Source organism: Dermacentor silvarum, chromosome 9 (assembly GCF_013339745.2).
Source record: "Dermacentor silvarum isolate Dsil-2018 chromosome 9, BIME_Dsil_1.4, whole genome shotgun sequence".
NCBI lineage: Eukaryota > Metazoa > Arthropoda > Arachnida > Ixodida > Ixodidae > Dermacentor > Dermacentor silvarum.
Window position 1 is genome coordinate 96,178,535 of NC_051162.1, and position 17,370 is coordinate 96,195,904.

General features: G+C 44.5%; 1 protein-coding gene across 3 annotated transcripts in view; it reads right to left on the minus strand.

Annotated features, from left to right (window-relative positions):
- Nucleotides 1–17,370, minus strand: part of LOC119463401 (fasciculation and elongation protein zeta-2) — a 45,930-nt gene that overhangs the window by 23,441 nt on the left and 5,119 nt on the right. For all 3 annotated transcript variants that reach the window (XM_037724250.2, XM_037724249.2, XM_037724248.2), the window contains exon 3: nt 15,507–15,923. In XM_037724250.2, the coding sequence (XP_037580178.1) occupies nt 15,507–15,859 (353 nt within the window). In that variant the 5' untranslated portion in view covers nt 15,860–15,923. The remainder of the gene's footprint in view (nt 1–15,506; nt 15,924–17,370) is intronic.

Genomic DNA, 17,370 nt, shown 5'->3' on the forward strand with positions numbered 1-17,370 from the left:
TGAAGCCCTTTCTTTGAAGGTTAGCGATACAAGGCTGGCGGATGAGCAAATTTCTGTATCCTCGAGGAAAGCCGTACATAACGAAGTGCCGGTAACACGTTCGGACAGTTGCAGCAGCGGTCCGCGAACTTGACCACACAGATTCATTCCATTCTTTAACATGCCAGTCACTATTTTTGCAGCCAACTACTGCACAGTTCTTCAATCCACATGATTCAATCCAACATGATTGGAGCACAGGTGGTTAGCGAAAACTCATTTGCATTTCCGATAATTGATCGCACAGAAGCAAGGTAGAAGCGGTAATGGTTTCGTATTCGTGCGCGGTCGCTGAGGAGAGGTATGGCGCGCCGCCGTGAGCGCCATCTCGTTTCTCTAAAACAAACTGCTCCGCGAAAAGGGTCAGATAGCCCACAAAGTGCGCGAAACTTTCTCCCTTTCTCAGCTCGGCGCAATTGCTGAATTCTTATCTTTGAAAACAAGTATACAGACACTTTTTATGTTTACAGAGTTCCCGGAGGAGTTCCAGTTAAGCCCTCTGGAACCAACACAAGTTACAATAGCCTATATATTTCATAGAACTCTCCAGCTGGCACCTGTTCTGCTGTGGAGTTTCAGTGTTCGACAATAAATTTTTTATTGTTAAGTACAATAGCAACAACAACAAAAAGCCGATACATATGCTCGACGCATGTCTCACACAAAGTATATGTGCCTACAGTATACTCTGCGACAAAACACTTCTTTTTTTTCTTGGCTAACTTGACCGTCGGAAATGCAGGACAGGAAGTTTTCTAGGGTCCTGAACACACTGCCGTGACAGAGCGGAGAAAAGGGTCTATAGAACAGTACCGTTGGTTAGCTACGCTGGTTATGCGCTTGCTTCCCACTGCCGTTCAAGACATGCATAACTCGGTTAACAATGGAGCACCTGATAACTTGTTCGACGTCTCTTTTTCTCTCTTTCTATTTTATTTTGTTACTATTGGTAGTATTTTTTATAATTTTTTGCGGTAAATCAAGGTCCAGACCTTCTAAGCCATACAAAATTAGCGGAAACCGCCCGAGCCACTGCATCAGTGGTAGCATTAGCAGCATACAGTATCAGAGGAGGCCATATTCTGGAACATCGATTTAAAAAAAGAAAAGAAAAAAAGTCATACGATAAGAGGGACGCCGCTAATCACCTGCAACGTCAACTAACAATGCACTGTTATAACTTCGTCACAGCCAACCCGAAACAAAAAGTTATCTCGCATGCTAAATGAACCGAGAATATGTGGCTTTTGCCTTGCCGTCTCCTCCTTGGATATGCAGCTATACATGCAACTACGGCTACGTGCAGTAGTAACGCAAGAAAGGGCGACGCTACAGGCCATTTATGGCACCACACGAATTATCAATTAACACAGCGGAAGTTCACGGTGCTGTCGTCAGTCACCGTCCGCCTAAGCGGAGAGTGACGTCACCCTGCGTTCAACGAGGAAACGCGTATTACCCGTTCGTATAACCAATTACGCACAGTCATTTAGTTTAATGGGCACAAGCGTAAACACGACTATTAAACGCACAATTACGTGCAAAATATTGCTGCGTTCACACTATCGGTTGGACTCTGTGCAGAAACGTCACAAATGTCGTTCGCTTTACAGTATTCATGTTCAATGTGGCTTGTGGCACTTGTAGAGTTTTTTTTTCTTTTTTTAACTTCGAAAGTGCGTGGCTTTGAAAGTGACGTAGGGCCCTCGGTGGTTGTCGAGACCAGCGCAGATGATGCGCCGCTGTTCTTGAACGAAGTGCACGTAAAAAATGCAGAAACGTATCTTTCTAGACAAAGCGCGCGACCGATTCGAATGAGAGTTGTCGCATTTGAGACAGAAAAGCGAACGTTTGATCCATGGCCTCCAGCTAGTCTTGCAAAAAAAAAAAAAATGCCGAGAAATCACTAAGTTAAAAGAAATCGAAGCACGGCAATTAAAAATCCGCAACTCTGCACAAGAAGAAAGATATCGCCGGTGCACATTATTATTATTATTATTATTATTATTATTATTATTATTATTATTATTATTATTATTATTATTATTATTAACAACAACATTATTATTCAAATGCACCTGAACAACAACTCAAGCAGACAAATGTAGTGTATTATTTATTTCACAAATTATGCGAAACTTTTGCTACTACATTTACGAAGGTTTTTGGGAAGTTCAACTCAGAAAATAGTAGTATATTTCAAAGCGATGTATAACATCAATCGTGTCTGCTTTAGATGTCTCAATATGCACATTTACAGAATTACGATATCGTTTTTTGTTGCGGAGTTAGAGCTGTAAACTCGATGCGTTAGTTCCTGCCCTTCTTTTTTTAATTCTATTTTCAGTAACTTATACCAAGAACAAGAAAAAAAAAAAAGAAATTGGCGGAGTTTATAAAGAAATCTCCTAACAGTCGGTAGAGTTTTAACTTATTCTTTCAAATGGAACAAACCGTATCGAATTCGGTGTCGTGGGGTCCGGGAAGACCATGGCGCTATCAGCTAAACCTTCCTCTTAAAGAAACTAAATGCGTTAATCTCTTGCTGCCCATTTCGTGCCCGAAAATAAACACCCGTAGACGAGCCACAGTGAACATCTGAAACGCCTCGAATTTCGATAGTAAGGAGCAATAAACACGCAAAAAAAAGAAAAAAAAAAAAAAAAACGCTCGACGCACCGGTCTTTCCTCATAGAGAGTATGTCCTCAAGGCAAGTTCAGAATGTGAACAGCAATATAACATTTTTACTAATCATCGGACAGACCAGCGCGCCGAGCCTCGGGCGTGAAGTACGATCGATCCCGCAAATAAGAAAACAAGATGCAAACAAGACGCCTCGCGAGGGGATTCGAACTCACCACCTCGCGTTGCACTGAGTCCGCGACTCGACACGTTAAACGACTGAGTCACGGACGCACAACGCGCGAAGCCATTGCAAACGCAGCTTTTGTTAAGTTGTACACTCGCTTTTGTCGTCCAATATAGCCAGAATGAACCCATGCCGAATTCCGGTAACCGAGGCGCTCCGGCACGTATTAAAAGCACGTCAGTCAGTTCCCGCCAAAATCTCGTTTGGCGCGAAATTCAAATTCAAACTTCGCAGCCGCTGTGTTGGTATACGTGCAAGCAACACCGTCGCCCTGTACAACTACATGCACTTACACAAAATGAACTGTATGAGCCAGCTGGTGCACGTTCTCGAGGCGCTCATTATTTACTTAATTAGTTACTCAATTAATCGGTGAGCTCATTGAGCAGACATAGGCTGGATTGTCAGTTGAAATGCAGCGGTTGCAGCTTGACTGGGCTTAAGACGATTATTACATGCATTTATGGCAACAGCGACGCATAGAACAGCAGCGGAACACTGTTCCACGTGAGTGTGGTGACTGAAAGCAATTCACAAACCATCAATATATAAACTGCAATAGTAATATCAACGTATTATTTCGATGACTACACAAGTGTCCCTCAAACTACAATCCAACAGGTATCAAAACATCATTACACTAATAACAGATAGTATCGTTATCCCCTCCTCCCCCTAAACGCATATATTACCGCCGAAATTCCTTTCGGCGCGAAATTTGAATTCAAACTCGGCCGCAGCATTTTTGACGCTGTGTTTTCGTGACATACGGACTCAAAACGTGCCGTGAAATGCATTGCTGTTCCAGCTGACTTTTTTTTTTTTTTTTTTTTTTTTTTGTGCCTCATATTTTGCGGGCTTTCTTTCAGACTTTGTAAAAACGTACTGAGCAACAGAAAGCTGGATCGGAACTTTTTCAGCATGGCCTACAATATTCTAATCGACACTTCTTGCTCTTAATATAATATTTGAGCGATTGATTATTACAACTAACTACGTAATTCGGCGAGATACAAGAAATTGTCTCACTTGGTCAAAGCGACAGGAAACATTACGAAGGTTGTGTGCAGCTACCTCGCACTTACACTTTTTAACAGCGGAGCTCTTTAAGCCGGCCGTTAAGTCCGTTAGTCGTCCACAAAAAACGTGGGCCGATCCTGGCGGTAGTGCAGAAAGGGTCCAAGCACAACGGCACATACCCCTGTGAACTAGCGAAGCTGAGCCGGGCGAAGTCTAGCTAGGCATGGTTGGGACTACTTAAGCTTATCCAGTCATCGATAGGCAATCGATAGCCAATCAATAGCTAATCGCTAATCGATCAATAATCAATAAATTCCGGTAAATGCTGGGGATGACTTGGTATAGTGCTTAGCCTAGCCCAAATACGTAGTCGATACCTTGCGATAGCCTTGCTGGGCACTTCGATGGTCTGCGACGAGAATTGGTGCATTCAGCATTACACGAGCGTTGGCCTGAACGCCAAGAACAAAAAACAAGTATATCGACTGACACAACAGTAATTGCAGACGACGTGCCCCCATCACAGCGGTGCCTGGAATCCCCACTACACTACTACAAATATAGTTGTCTTTATTTGCCCCTTCTCTCTTCTCTACTTTGAATGACCTCCACATGCCTTTTCAGCGCTGAAGGCCAACGCTGCCATCTATCACAGCCGAGGCATCCGCGAAGCAAGCTAGCGAGTAGCTTGCTTGCTTATTCATCGTTTCGTGCTCTCGTTTCGCCGCGCCTGCTTCTGGCGACTCGTGACGTAAGCGACCCAGACCTCCGCGTTCCAAAATAGTTCCCCTCTTGCCTCCGCTCGGCCAACGCCTCGAAATCGTGTAGTGGTAAATGCGCGCAGCGCCGTGGAAGACCACAGCGTCGTGTGTGCTGCAGCCATCCAGGGAAGCGAGCGCGCAGACTGTGTTCCTCCGCAGCAATGTCGTCTGCTATCAGAACGATAGATTGCACTGCAAGATCCACGGTAATGTCGTCTGCTATCAATCGGAGCGACAGATAGCGCTGCAAGTTTCGAGTCGCTTGCTTCGCAGCGATGTGCCGCATTGCTGTGCGCGTTGCCGCGCTTTTCAAAAGCAATGTCGTCTTCCATCAGAGTGACGGACGAAACTGCAAGTTGCGCGTCATCTGCTTTGCAGCAACGTGCAAGTGTATTACGGCGAGCGTTCGCTGAAGTTCAATGTCAACTGCAGCGATGCTGGAGCTTGCTTTAATACAGTACCACTCGCATCCCCCGACTTGAAATATAGCATTAAATTCGGGAGTGTTACGTGCCAAAACTACAATACGCCACTACGTCACCACGGCGGGTATCTCCCTACTCGGTGAAAGCTACAGCACGGCTAGAATTTTCCAGAACGTCGCGGAGTTTCAAGCGTGACCAGACGCTTGGACTGTGCGCGGCGGCGAAGTGCCCGCGTCGTCGGCCCGGAGTTTTTGCAACGCAGTAAAGCCGCGCGCTGCTGCGTAGTCTTCCTCCGTGGCCTCTCTTTTTTGTCCCCCACGGATCGATGCAGCAGCCGTGACGTCATTGCCAGCGGATGGGATGCTGCTACGCTACGCTTCTGCAATAGCGACTGCTTCTCCTTCATCCGCCGTCGTCTGCTTCCTCGATCCTTCCCGCGCCTATTCGGAGCAGACCGACTCATGCATCCCTCGGTCCCCTGTTCTCTGCCAACGGTTCGCGGAACGAAAAAGCTCTTTCTGCAGTTCGCGGAATAAATGCGCAGCAGCTCTTTTCGCGGCGGTAACACGACACCTCGCTATCGCCTGGTCGTGGCCGGGGCACGTTTTTCTCAGCCAGCAGGTTTCGTGCGCACTTCGCGGTCCTATAGCGTGTCGTCTGCGCCGCTATTGTGCAGCAGACGAACTGTAATGTGACGGAGATCCTTTGTCTAGGTTCCATGCCTATATGGTCATAGGAGAATGATGTCCCTGACGTCACCCAACCCGGCCAAAAAGTCTTCTGTCGGAACAGTAGCTAGAGGCTATATTGAAGGGCCTCTTTCAACACAGCCCTTTCGAAGTGACACTGCCGACGCCGTCTGTTTACTGTCTGCGCACGTTTCACTGTCGACAGTTTTCGTCTGCTTCAGCAGACACGGGACGATCCAGACGGCATGTGTCGTCTGCACCGCTATTGTGTCGCAGACGCATGAGCAGGGATCGTGAGGAGCGTGCCAAGCGACTGATCTCTTCGGCGACACAGAACGCACCTACGCAGTTAACAATTCACGTCGCTAAACCGTTACCGGGGCCTTGTGTGCCTTATAACTGCAGCCCTTTCGTAGTATGAGCGCAACACCAACTTCCTCCGCTAGTTCGTTCTCTCCGAGTTGTGTTCCTTCCAGACGGCAATTTATTTGTCTGCATCGGGGTTACGCAGCGGCAAGTTGAGTGCCGTCAGCGTATCGCCTGCAAGCCGTCTGTACCGACAAAAACAAGCGAGTTACCAGCGTGAGTTGCGATAAACTGGTGTTTTGCAGCACCTGATTCGGTTTAGCCATTGAATTAACTGATATGCAGGGCTTCTCGCGTTTCGCGTATCCAACAGGGATATAATCAAATCGCTCATTTAAAAGCTATACAACGCAAACTACACAGCAAACCAACACATTTCTGGTCGCGCACAGGACAGCTACGTTTCGAAATGAACGCCCCGTTCATTTTTAACATTTTTAACAGGATGTATACTGTGACAACTGAAGAAGAATTAATTAGTAGATCTTGCATTGGTGATCAAGAACAATAGCTCAACAACATGACAACGCACACAGGAAGAGGAGCGAAGTCTTTGTCAATTCCCTTCGTGTATGCGGTGTCTTTTTGTTGCGCTAATTTTTCTCATCAGCAACCGTGACAATTCCTCTGCGAAAACAACCTGCAGGATCTATGCAGTGAAGTACCAGAAGCACTATCACGTATGTTTGAGACAGTTCAACACAAACAGGTGCTGTATAGGCGAAAATAACAGACGGCTATCACGCTGTTTTCCGCTTTAAACAAACATCTTCGCAAGGCAACTTTTGTAAACTTGGCTGCGGTTATTAATCTTTATTCCCGTAGTAAGCATTCATTCTTCTGATGCCCATACGGAATGCGACGGCAGCGCCACCGCACCTTCGTGACGTCACACTGTTCTGTTGCAGACATAATTGTGCAGCCATCTTCAGGAGACCTTCGTCTTGCCGTTTAAGTACGAACTCTCCCAGCCAACGTCGTCTGGATCGAAAGCAGTGCCCGCTAAAAGAAGGCATTGTGCAAACAAACGGAAGGAAGACTATTACGGCACGCTTTAATTGTTGGCCACCGAGGCTCCCTTTGTCGTGGCAAGCGCTTTGCATTCCCAAGAGCGGCGGACACTATTCAAGGTTTCACTTCCGTCCTTTGTCTCAGAAGAGCGCACCTATAGTATTTTGCTCGCAACGCGTGCGCGTTCGTGCAGAAGCGCCAAGGTGCAAGGTCAGCCACGCTTAGCTGAAACAACGTCATGACATTCGGATTCAAGCGCTGATACGAACTTAAACACGCGGAACGAAAGCATGTAGACGAGTATCTCATTTACAAGTATCTGCATTAACCGTCATGTCTGTCATGTTTTATGGAATGAAAGCATGCAGACGAGTATCTCATTTACAAGTATCTGCATTAACCGCCATGTCTGTCATGTTTTATGGAATGAAAGCATGTAGACGAGTATCTCATTTACAAGTACCTGCATTAACCGCCATGTCTGTCATGTTCTTTTCTATGACGCCGACATGTCAATCTTTGTTAGCGTGTTTCTCTCACGCCTGATGTACTGCTGTTATATTCCGCAGTAGTTACGTTAAATGTGTCATTTTCCGTGCCTGTGTAAAATCGACTTGTAGGCCGCTTCTTCGGGCGGTCGAACTAGCCGCTCGACTGGGGCAGTCCTGGCATTTAGAAGCCAGGGTTGATACCAGCTAATCCTTCCTCTTCTCTTCTTTTATTCCCCTCACCCCTCCCCTGTGCAGTGAGGTGTCCTCACAGCGAGAGACAGTTACGGCGCTGCCCACTTTTCTCTTCAATTTACTTCCTTTAAAAGTCACATACTAAATCGACTTGTAATGTGTGAATGCAAACCTCTAAAATAATGCCATGAAGAGGTGCTGTAGGTAACCTGTATAAGCAAACGTAAGAAACGTCGACATATACGGACTGAATAATGCAACCACGCACAGACCCCCCCCCCCCCTCCCTAACCATTCTCTGTAAAAATAAAACATAACAATAATCGAACGACCCGTCGTCCTGTAAATCGGTGTTGGGGAGCGATTTACTCCCATGACTACCATATTCTAAAATATACTCGAATGCTCCTACCCAAAGTAAAAGCCTAGTTATAATAAACTTCCAGGAAATTCCGGAAGAGGAGCGACGGAATCTTAACAAATCGGAAAATTCTGACGGACAGCCACAATATTCCGAAGTAAATTTGCCCAGCCGAGAGGCACAGACTTTTTTGTTGGCCCGTCTTGAAACCCACTCTACTTCCAAGTACAAGACTACTATGCTTAAAAGAACAATGCAGAAGGAGCTTCCGCGAGCAGAAGGAACAAGAGAAAAACAGAAGTTTCGTCTGCTGCCTCGTTAGCAGGGATAAGAGCCGAAGCGAACCGGAGCATTTCGGTCGCGCTGACTTTCCGTACGAGCATATTTCGAAGTATTTCCTCACCAAGACAAGCTCTAAATGTCGAAAGCTAAGAAAAAATGCCGCAAGCGCTTCTCCCAAGAAAATAATGTTGAAAAAAAAAAATCGTCTGCTCTAGAGATGGCCCTGCTAGCAGACGACACGAATGGCGGCCGTCGGCGCTGGCAGCCTGCCCGGAGTCTGCGGATCCCCGGAAGGAAGCAGACGACAAGCTACTCTCCCAGCCGAAAAAAAACGGTGCAGCAGAGCTTCTAGAAGCCAGGGCTGGCACAAGGTAATCGGGATTCTGTATTTAAAAGCTATAGCCACATGTAAGAACTTTCGCTCTGGCGCCTAGCGATTATCGTTATTATTTGATAGACAAACCCACGGATGCAGGTCATTAGATAATCATTTTCAACTTCCAAATAACTCCGCGAATTCGGCCCTGGCTTTCGGAAGCGCTGCATCGTTTCTGCAAGACGGACGACCCCCCTACGCCTTGTCGTCTGCTCGCTCCAATGCGCGCGCCTACGACAGCCAAGGTCGTTTGCACAAAGGCGCAACGAACGATATAACAAGCCGAGGCGAAACAAGAATTCAAGAGCGAAAAATAAAAAGAAAGAAAGAAACAGAGCGAGGCGCCAAGCGAAAGGGGAAAGTGCGTGCAGATGCATCAAAATGGAGGCCGCGTCCGCTGGCTCTGATTAGAGCCTCTTTAGCGGCTTTGGCCTGGACATACAAAACGGCCCGGCAGATCTGATAAGGTACCCGCTCACTCCAAAATGCCGCGCACAAGATGCCGATCAGAAAGGCCTCTCTCTCATGCGGTCCTGGAGTCGACTTTTGATACCATCTTGGCGCTTTAATCAACGCGAACATTCAGCCAAAAATTAAAGCGTGACCTCAGCGTGCTCAATAGCTGAAACGTCGATCAGCCATTCACATGCTGCAGCTGTAGCAGTTTGCAGTCCAACCGGCTAACTTCTATATTTATTGATGCTTCAGAATAGCAGTGGTCAGGTTCCATGTTTATCACCTTTTTAATTTTTATTTGTTCTTGCTGACTGTACCACTAATGTAGTTCGGTCTGAAAATACTAATGCTGACATCCTTAATGCAAAGTGACATGCTCAGGAAAGATATCACTTGAGATCTGTTGAGACCATCTCATCAACAAAGCTGATGCAACAACCCCACATGGGGCATCACAATCCAGCACAAAAATATGTGCACACCTATGGCAGATTCTGCTTGTCAATTCATAGCAGCAACGTCTCCGCACTATGATATGCAGTAAACAAAAAGAGCACGCTTAGCCGATTTATTCATCACGCAAAACTACATTAATGAAACGATGAAGGTTTTTAGTTTGTCCAAATACACATAGCATTTATGCAATACCGAAGATGTAGACTTGAATAGCTACACTAGTGGCGTCATCTCATGACGTTGAGTTCCACCAGAGTGTATAAAACTATTATTTTAACAGCAGGTAATGTACTAGTCATTTACTGGTATAAAGGTATTTGCAACAAAACAATCGTGAATGTTTGGTCGCTTTTCTTTTCGTTATTCGACAAGAACAGCATGAAACAAAGAAATGTTTCTGATGCTCCTGGTTGAACAAACAGCTGCACGGTGACGCTACCAGCACAGTTACTGCCATTCACATTTTCCGGTATGCTGTAAAGTGCGAGACGTAGCCAGACACACCAAAGCTCTCCGATTCTTCTCACACCAAACTTGCCAAAGAAACTAAAAGAAGAAACAAACCCTCTGCATATAAAAAGACTTCTAAGAGAAGGCTTCTAACAAACCAGTGATATTCATTACAAGATGCACAACCTGGTACAATGAACCCTTGTTATAATGAAGTCATGCAGGACAAAAAATATTTTCTTTATAAGTAGCATTTCGTTAAAAGCAGAGCTGCCCTAAAAGAGCAGTAGTAATAGCATGCGCACTCCAACAGCACAGGAGCTTGTAGAATGTTTGTTAAAGCAAAGCAGCACTCAATAGCGGTGAACTTTGCCTGCTGACTATCCTCATGTGATGCAGTCCTTTGTAGTGCTGTTTGCTTCTCCAGGTTAATACAAAGAAATGCAAAGGTTCATCATATATACTGAACCAAGCAGTCCCTGTACATTACCCGTTTTCACACTAAGCGGAGTCTGGCACGCCACTACATCTGGAATAATCCGGGATGAACTGCACGCACTGCAGTCGGAAGCACAAAAAGCTTTGAATTAAGCAATATTTTCACATAAAGTAATTTCATCATAACAAGGGTTCACTGTGCTTTGCTCAACCAAACCATACACAAGTCTTTCGGTTAGTAGAAATCGCATTCGAGCTGAAAGTGGCATGCTAGAGAGATGCAACAACAGGAGGAAACTGCCAGAAAATGGTGACATTTTATTACTAGCACACCAGCTCTTCAAAGCAGACAAAACTTCAAAAGCGGCAACAAGCAAGAAGGCCAACATGGAAACATTATGTAAACAATTACTTGCCAGAAGGAACAGGACAAACACAGCAAGCAAGAATGCATGCACATTTATAAATCCGTTAACCTGTGCCACACGGGTAAAAATAAAATGACAGTAAATGCACACTGCATTAAAGGTCGATGTCATCTGCGTGATGCCTCACGAAAACGCTTAATGGTGTTAAAGCAATGCAACTTGCGATGTAGTGCGTTCTGGCATCTCATTAGGCCATTGAATACATACGCTCGATCCCAATGGTGGCAGTTACATCTGCACGCAAATAACATGTTCCTGAAATAAACTGAAATAATTCTACATAAAATATACTAAATAACGTTTTAGCATTTCTTTTTGCAGGCTAAATCAATTTTGTCCTGATTATATGACAATTGGAAAACAAGCTTACCCTGCTATTATCAACGCAATATTTCGAGTCATTAAAAATCTGCCCTTGCAGCAGCAACTTTGGATGCAATGGCATTAAGAAGCCTAAAGTCTTGGACAACTAAAAGCATTGGCTTCAACCTGTGTGGCACGGGTATCAGCTTCCAACATAAATGTAAAATCAGAATAGTGCATGCAATCGACGGCATGAACTAAATAATAAAAATTGCAATTACGTGCAAGTCTCAGACAGAACAGAAGAAACTAGACTGGACACAGTGAAACAGAAAGAAATATGCATGGGGAGACAAATGCAAAAAAGAGAAGCACGCAGATTACATTGTTGCAAGACCGAAACAAACAAGTTGAAGTTTCAGATAAACAGTATCGACACTAAGGCAAGCTTACAGTAAGAGGCAAAAAAAAATGTCAAATAAAAATCCAGCATTCCAAATGGCCTGTCAATGCATCTGGAAACACTAAAGGATAACTTTGAATAAAACGCAGAGATATGTAATAATACACCAACACAATAACAATCAAGGAAGAATGTATCAGGTAAAGAGATGTGTTTGCGCGCTTCACAATGGTAATTATATTCCACACATTCTGTCGCAAAGCTACAATTTCATACTTACACTGTCACAACACTGTCACTACAGTAAAACAAAATGTCACAAATCATTGTGACAAAGATGAATTCTTGCTTGATGCAGCTGTTTGAAACCGATACCATCTATATCATTACGACTTAAACTGATAAAACAGCCATTTTACAGAGGTGAAAACTAAGTGTGACAAAAATAGTAATACCCACAACCTAAAGTTCACTGAGCTCACTACTGGAATTTGTATCAGCAAGCCCTGTGCAAAAATATGAAAATTAATCACTGCTTTCCCTAAGGTAATGGTGGTTATTCTGAGGTTTTGACAGCGGCATAGTTATGAAAACAGTAACACTTACTTTCTACATGTTGTTCACGCTACGAATGGTATTACATGGTATTACAAAGCCAGCAGTGATACACGAATTCTAAAGGTAACATTGACATTGACTGTATATATGACACCTCGTAGATTTGCAAAGCTTCATAACAAAATGATTCAAGTGAAACACGTTTATCCTCCGAGTCTTGATGCGTTCGGTGTAGATGCGTATCACACCACACAAGACATAGCGGTAAATCAGAAGTCTCTTCAAAAGGTTCAGTCACGGAGAGGTGGCCCCGACTAGCTGCCAACTACATGCATGACTAAGACTGAAAAAAAAATTTACGACTTTTATTGCCTCCACAATTTCAACACACTAGTGGCCGTGACAATAAGCGATCTTTTATTCTTCCTACGAGTCACGACCGCTCTAAACAAACAGTGCCAGGAGTTACTGCAGTAAAAGGCGTGTCAACAACCTCAAATCCCACCCCTATATCGGCTTCTAGAAGCTAATTCTTCAAGGCACACATGTTGTCACTTTCCGTTAATGTGCTATTGTACACATAAATTATGCAAAATATACTTTCCTTCAGTGCAAACTTTTTCTGCCTTACACATGCATGCTTTGCAAACATTACTGTGGTGAACCAACAGGTTTCACATCGAAAGTTGTGAATGCTGCCTCTGACACATCACGAACGTCTATCTAGACAAACAAGAACTGAAATTATACACATTAACTGAGTAACCTATACTCTCCGTAGGAATTAAAGTAAGCATGACAATGTTATGGCATATCCCACTGGGCACATCTATTTGTCCTAGTTTTAAGATTAGCGTACATTCACTATGTGCTTCCAGTGCACAATTTAGACTGAAGTCAACGAACGTTATCAAGACACAAAATCCAGCCCATTGTTAAAAACATTGTTAAAAATAAATGTGACACTCTCCCAAATAGATAATGACAAAGTTTTAATTCTGCTTATGTTGCTTCTCTCACAGATAAGATTATGTGCACCAATATCGCAGTACTTGACAAATGCAGAAGTGGACATGACCGACTCTCCTTGCACAAGCTTTATCTCCTCTCAGTAAAATTCTGCAACAATACACAAATAGTGTAAGATCTCTGAGCGTACAATTTGTAGCTCATTTACAGATTAGGATACGTATGCGATAACTTTCATTAGCTAACATTTTTCTCTTGCCTAGAATGATAGCATCACCTTTAGTCAACTTGGAATGTTCAAAACAATCCTGAAATGCTAAGTATGGTTTGAGATCAAATTACGAGTTCACGAATCAAATGTTTGCACTGACACAGGAGATAAATTGGTCTATAGGACGTAAGTTGTGCCCAACTCTGCTGTTGTAACATATAGTAGTGCATTGCCTGATTCGTTAAAATGCAAGGGCACTTTAACTGACATTGAGGGGTTTTGCCAGATGCATACATTTGAGATGCCCCACCGCATAATTCCATCTAGGTCATATTCTCTTTTAATGCGACCACACCTAAGGGTTAAAATTTTTAAAAAAATTAAAAAATAAAACGCAATGGAAAGACGACTAACTTTTTTTTTTTTTTTCCCCGGCTCGGTTCCAATACGCTACAAGGATCTCCGATAACACCGGCGACACGATTCAATGAGGAAATGCCCGCTTATACGAACCGTGAGAGACCCGAAGCGACCGAGGCAGCGGGAGGTGCTATATTAAGCGGGACCCTCCCAACGGGGCTCTCGCCTATACAAACGCGACCCCATCGTGGCCTAGATTTACAAAACGGCAGTAGTACCACACCGACACCCTACACCCGACATGCCCCCTTGCACGCACATACCCTTCCCCGCTCTCACCTACCAGAGAGAGAGAGAGAGAAAACGGCTAGAGATAAAGACAACAACGAAAATTAAGCAAGTAGTTTCGATACAAGTCCAGCACGACGTCAGAACGTGAGGCACGAATTCGTCTCCTGCGCGACCTATACGTCGTCTATCCTCCTTAAATGTCCACGAACCCGACCCTACATCGACAGGTTACAACCATCGCTGAAGCGTACGGGACCGAGGGGGGCAAAAAATGAGGGGTTGGGGGTGAAGATGCTGAAACAGCTAGCAGACGAAAAGTTTCGCAGACGTCGTGGTTTCTGATGAAGGAAGCGGCTAACAGGCCAAAAAGTTTTGCAGACGTCGTGGTTTGTGACGAAGCGGCTAGCAGACGAAAAAAGTTCGCGACCTCCTAAAGCAGGTGTTACGAAACGTTCGCATGCGATAAGCAAGCAGCGCAACCTCAACTCGAAAGACCCATTAGCATGACGAGAGAAACCTCGAGCAGCAGGCAGACGAAGCGGATAAAAAAGAACACATCCGCGGAAAGGCGAAGATAAGATATAACGTTTTCGGATAACAAGCATACAGGTATCCCGCGTTTCACCGGTGAAGGAAACGGTCGCAATCTTGTCGGCAGATACGGGTATCAATTACGTAAACACGTCGTTAAAGAAACAGTCTTTTAGATCCGAAGTGTACAACGATCACAGAACTTCTATACGCCTTCATTCCACCCTCCTCTTATACTCTTACTTATTTTTCTTAAATTCTTACGAGGTGTTTATTTTTCTGAATAGTTTAGGCAAGAAACAAGCAAAGCATTCTGTACCAAAATTACGCACGCGTTGTGCTCGTGTTGACATAAACCACGATGACAAAACGGCACCTCACATTTTCGGTGCTGCACCACATGCGTAGGGGAAACATGCATTTTTTTTTTTTTTCGTTAAGTGAAGTCGGTTAACGGAAATAGACGAAAATAGTGGCACACACAGTTGCTTTATTTTATGTATCTTTTTCCTTTAGGCGAAGCCCGACATAAGAACATCCGAGGCGTGTTTTCCTTTAAAGCAAAGCAGCTAGGACACAACTGAAACGCGTCGAGCGCTTGCGCTCGCTTGAGAAATACAGCTGATTTCCGAGAGCATCCAGCGGAGTGGGAGTCGCTCCCACGGCAACATCCTCCGTACGTCGCGCTTCAAACTGCGCTCCGTCAAGCCAATTAAAGCAAGCCATCAAAAAGAAAAGAACGAATGAGAATGCCGCCGCTCCTACTTACTGACACTCGTTCAAAATCTCCTCCTGCGTTCGGATTTGCACGGGCGCTAGCTTCTCCACGTTCTCGTCGTAGTCGCAGAAGCACTTTGTGATCTTGTCGTCGAAGGTGTTCACCAGATCCTCGAGCGAGTTGGAGAACGTCTCGCTGAAGTTGCAGTCCGCGAAGGAGTTGTCGTTGGCTGCCACGCCGTTGTTGCCGCCGCCGCTACTACTGTCGGTGGTGGGCGTCGATTTGGTCGACGCGTTCGAGTTCTCCACGTCCTCGGAGCTCTGGAAATCGCTGAAGTCTGACCACTCTTCGGTGCGCGCTAGCGGCGCCTCCACCTTCAGTTCCGCCATCTTGACATCTCTCATGGTGCCGCTCTCGTGTCGTCTCGCTGGCGACGGTGCCTCGCGAGATGCGGCAGCAGACGACGCTCTGAAAAGGAGAGGAGGGCAGGAGGGGGGGAAATGCGCAGCGCTGCTTCAGTTTCAGTTTCGGTTACGAACGGCGTTCGCATTTTCCTGATCGCTACGCGCTCAGAATCCTTTCCATGTGCTCAACCGATGTTCTCACCGATTCTGCGGCAGTTGCCAGAAGCGTAGTAAAAGAAAAAAAAAACTAGGCATCGCGCTTCAGTACTCATTTATGAGAATGCCGCCACTCCTACTTACTGACACTCGTTCAAAACCTCCAGTTTAAATTAAAGTTATTAGGCTTACCTAACTTTCCGAGGTGGATAAGAAACCTGGGAAAGCTTCAGCTCATGGCGTCCTATATAAATACATGGGAAAGGAGAATTCGTTTTTCTCGACAACCATTTCACCGAATTTGGGTAGATTCGTTGCAGTAAAAAGAAAAGGTTAGAATCTCGGGACTGCAAGAAGCGGATTTCTTTTTTGGACCGTAAATTTTTTATTGAAAATTGATGAAAATCGCTCACCGTAAGAAAACGAAACTGTCACGCTTGCAACTCTAACTCAACAATGAAAAACAATATGGCAGGTCTCTGAACTGCACCTAATAATACATATAAAGCGGACAAAATTGATGTATTATACGTGGTCGTCAAATACAGCCCTAATATGTGAGTAGGACTTTTGCGAAACCACCGTAATCATTGTAGCAAAAGCACGTAATATCAATATTAATGTATCAAATTTGTACGCTTTGATTGTTCTAACGGATGGAGTTTACAAAACTGCGATATCTGTTTTTGGTGCTGAGTTACGGAATTGTAAACTTCGTGCTTTTAATTTTTTGAAACATATTAATTTTCCGCAATTCTTGTAAAAAAAGATTCAGGCCTTATTGCAAAATTCCTCTTTCACCAGTTACTAGAATTTAACTTTCTCTCTGAAATGCTACAAATTTCATTAATATCGGTCCAGGGGTTTTCTCAGAAAAGCATTTCTGCGTTTTACGTGTATTTTAATAGGCAATCAGTGCTAATGCTGCTGTCCTCAGTTTAGCATCTAATATTCTAGGGCTTTTTTCTGGGTAAAAAAAGAAAAACATCGTTTGATGTTTTCAGGAATAATGGAACAAAATTGGCAAACAAGGAATTAAGCTGTTGTAGAATGTGTGTTTAAAACGTCCAGGAAAGCGTGAGCTAGTCGATCCTTAGCACAGAGGATCATAATTCAAGGCCATCCTTTCCTAGCCACAGCAGTAATGACATCATTGCCCGAAGTTACGGTTGTCGCGGTATTACTGCGAATTTGGGCGCTTTCGTTTTCGTTCTCCTGAAGGCCACGACTGTTAAATCAATGTTTACATATTACCCTCAGCCATAACTAAATAGTAATTCATTGCAGTGAATTGTGACGGCACAGGAAACTGATTCGGCAATTAGAAGGCGGCGTCCCAACCCGCCTTTCGCTAT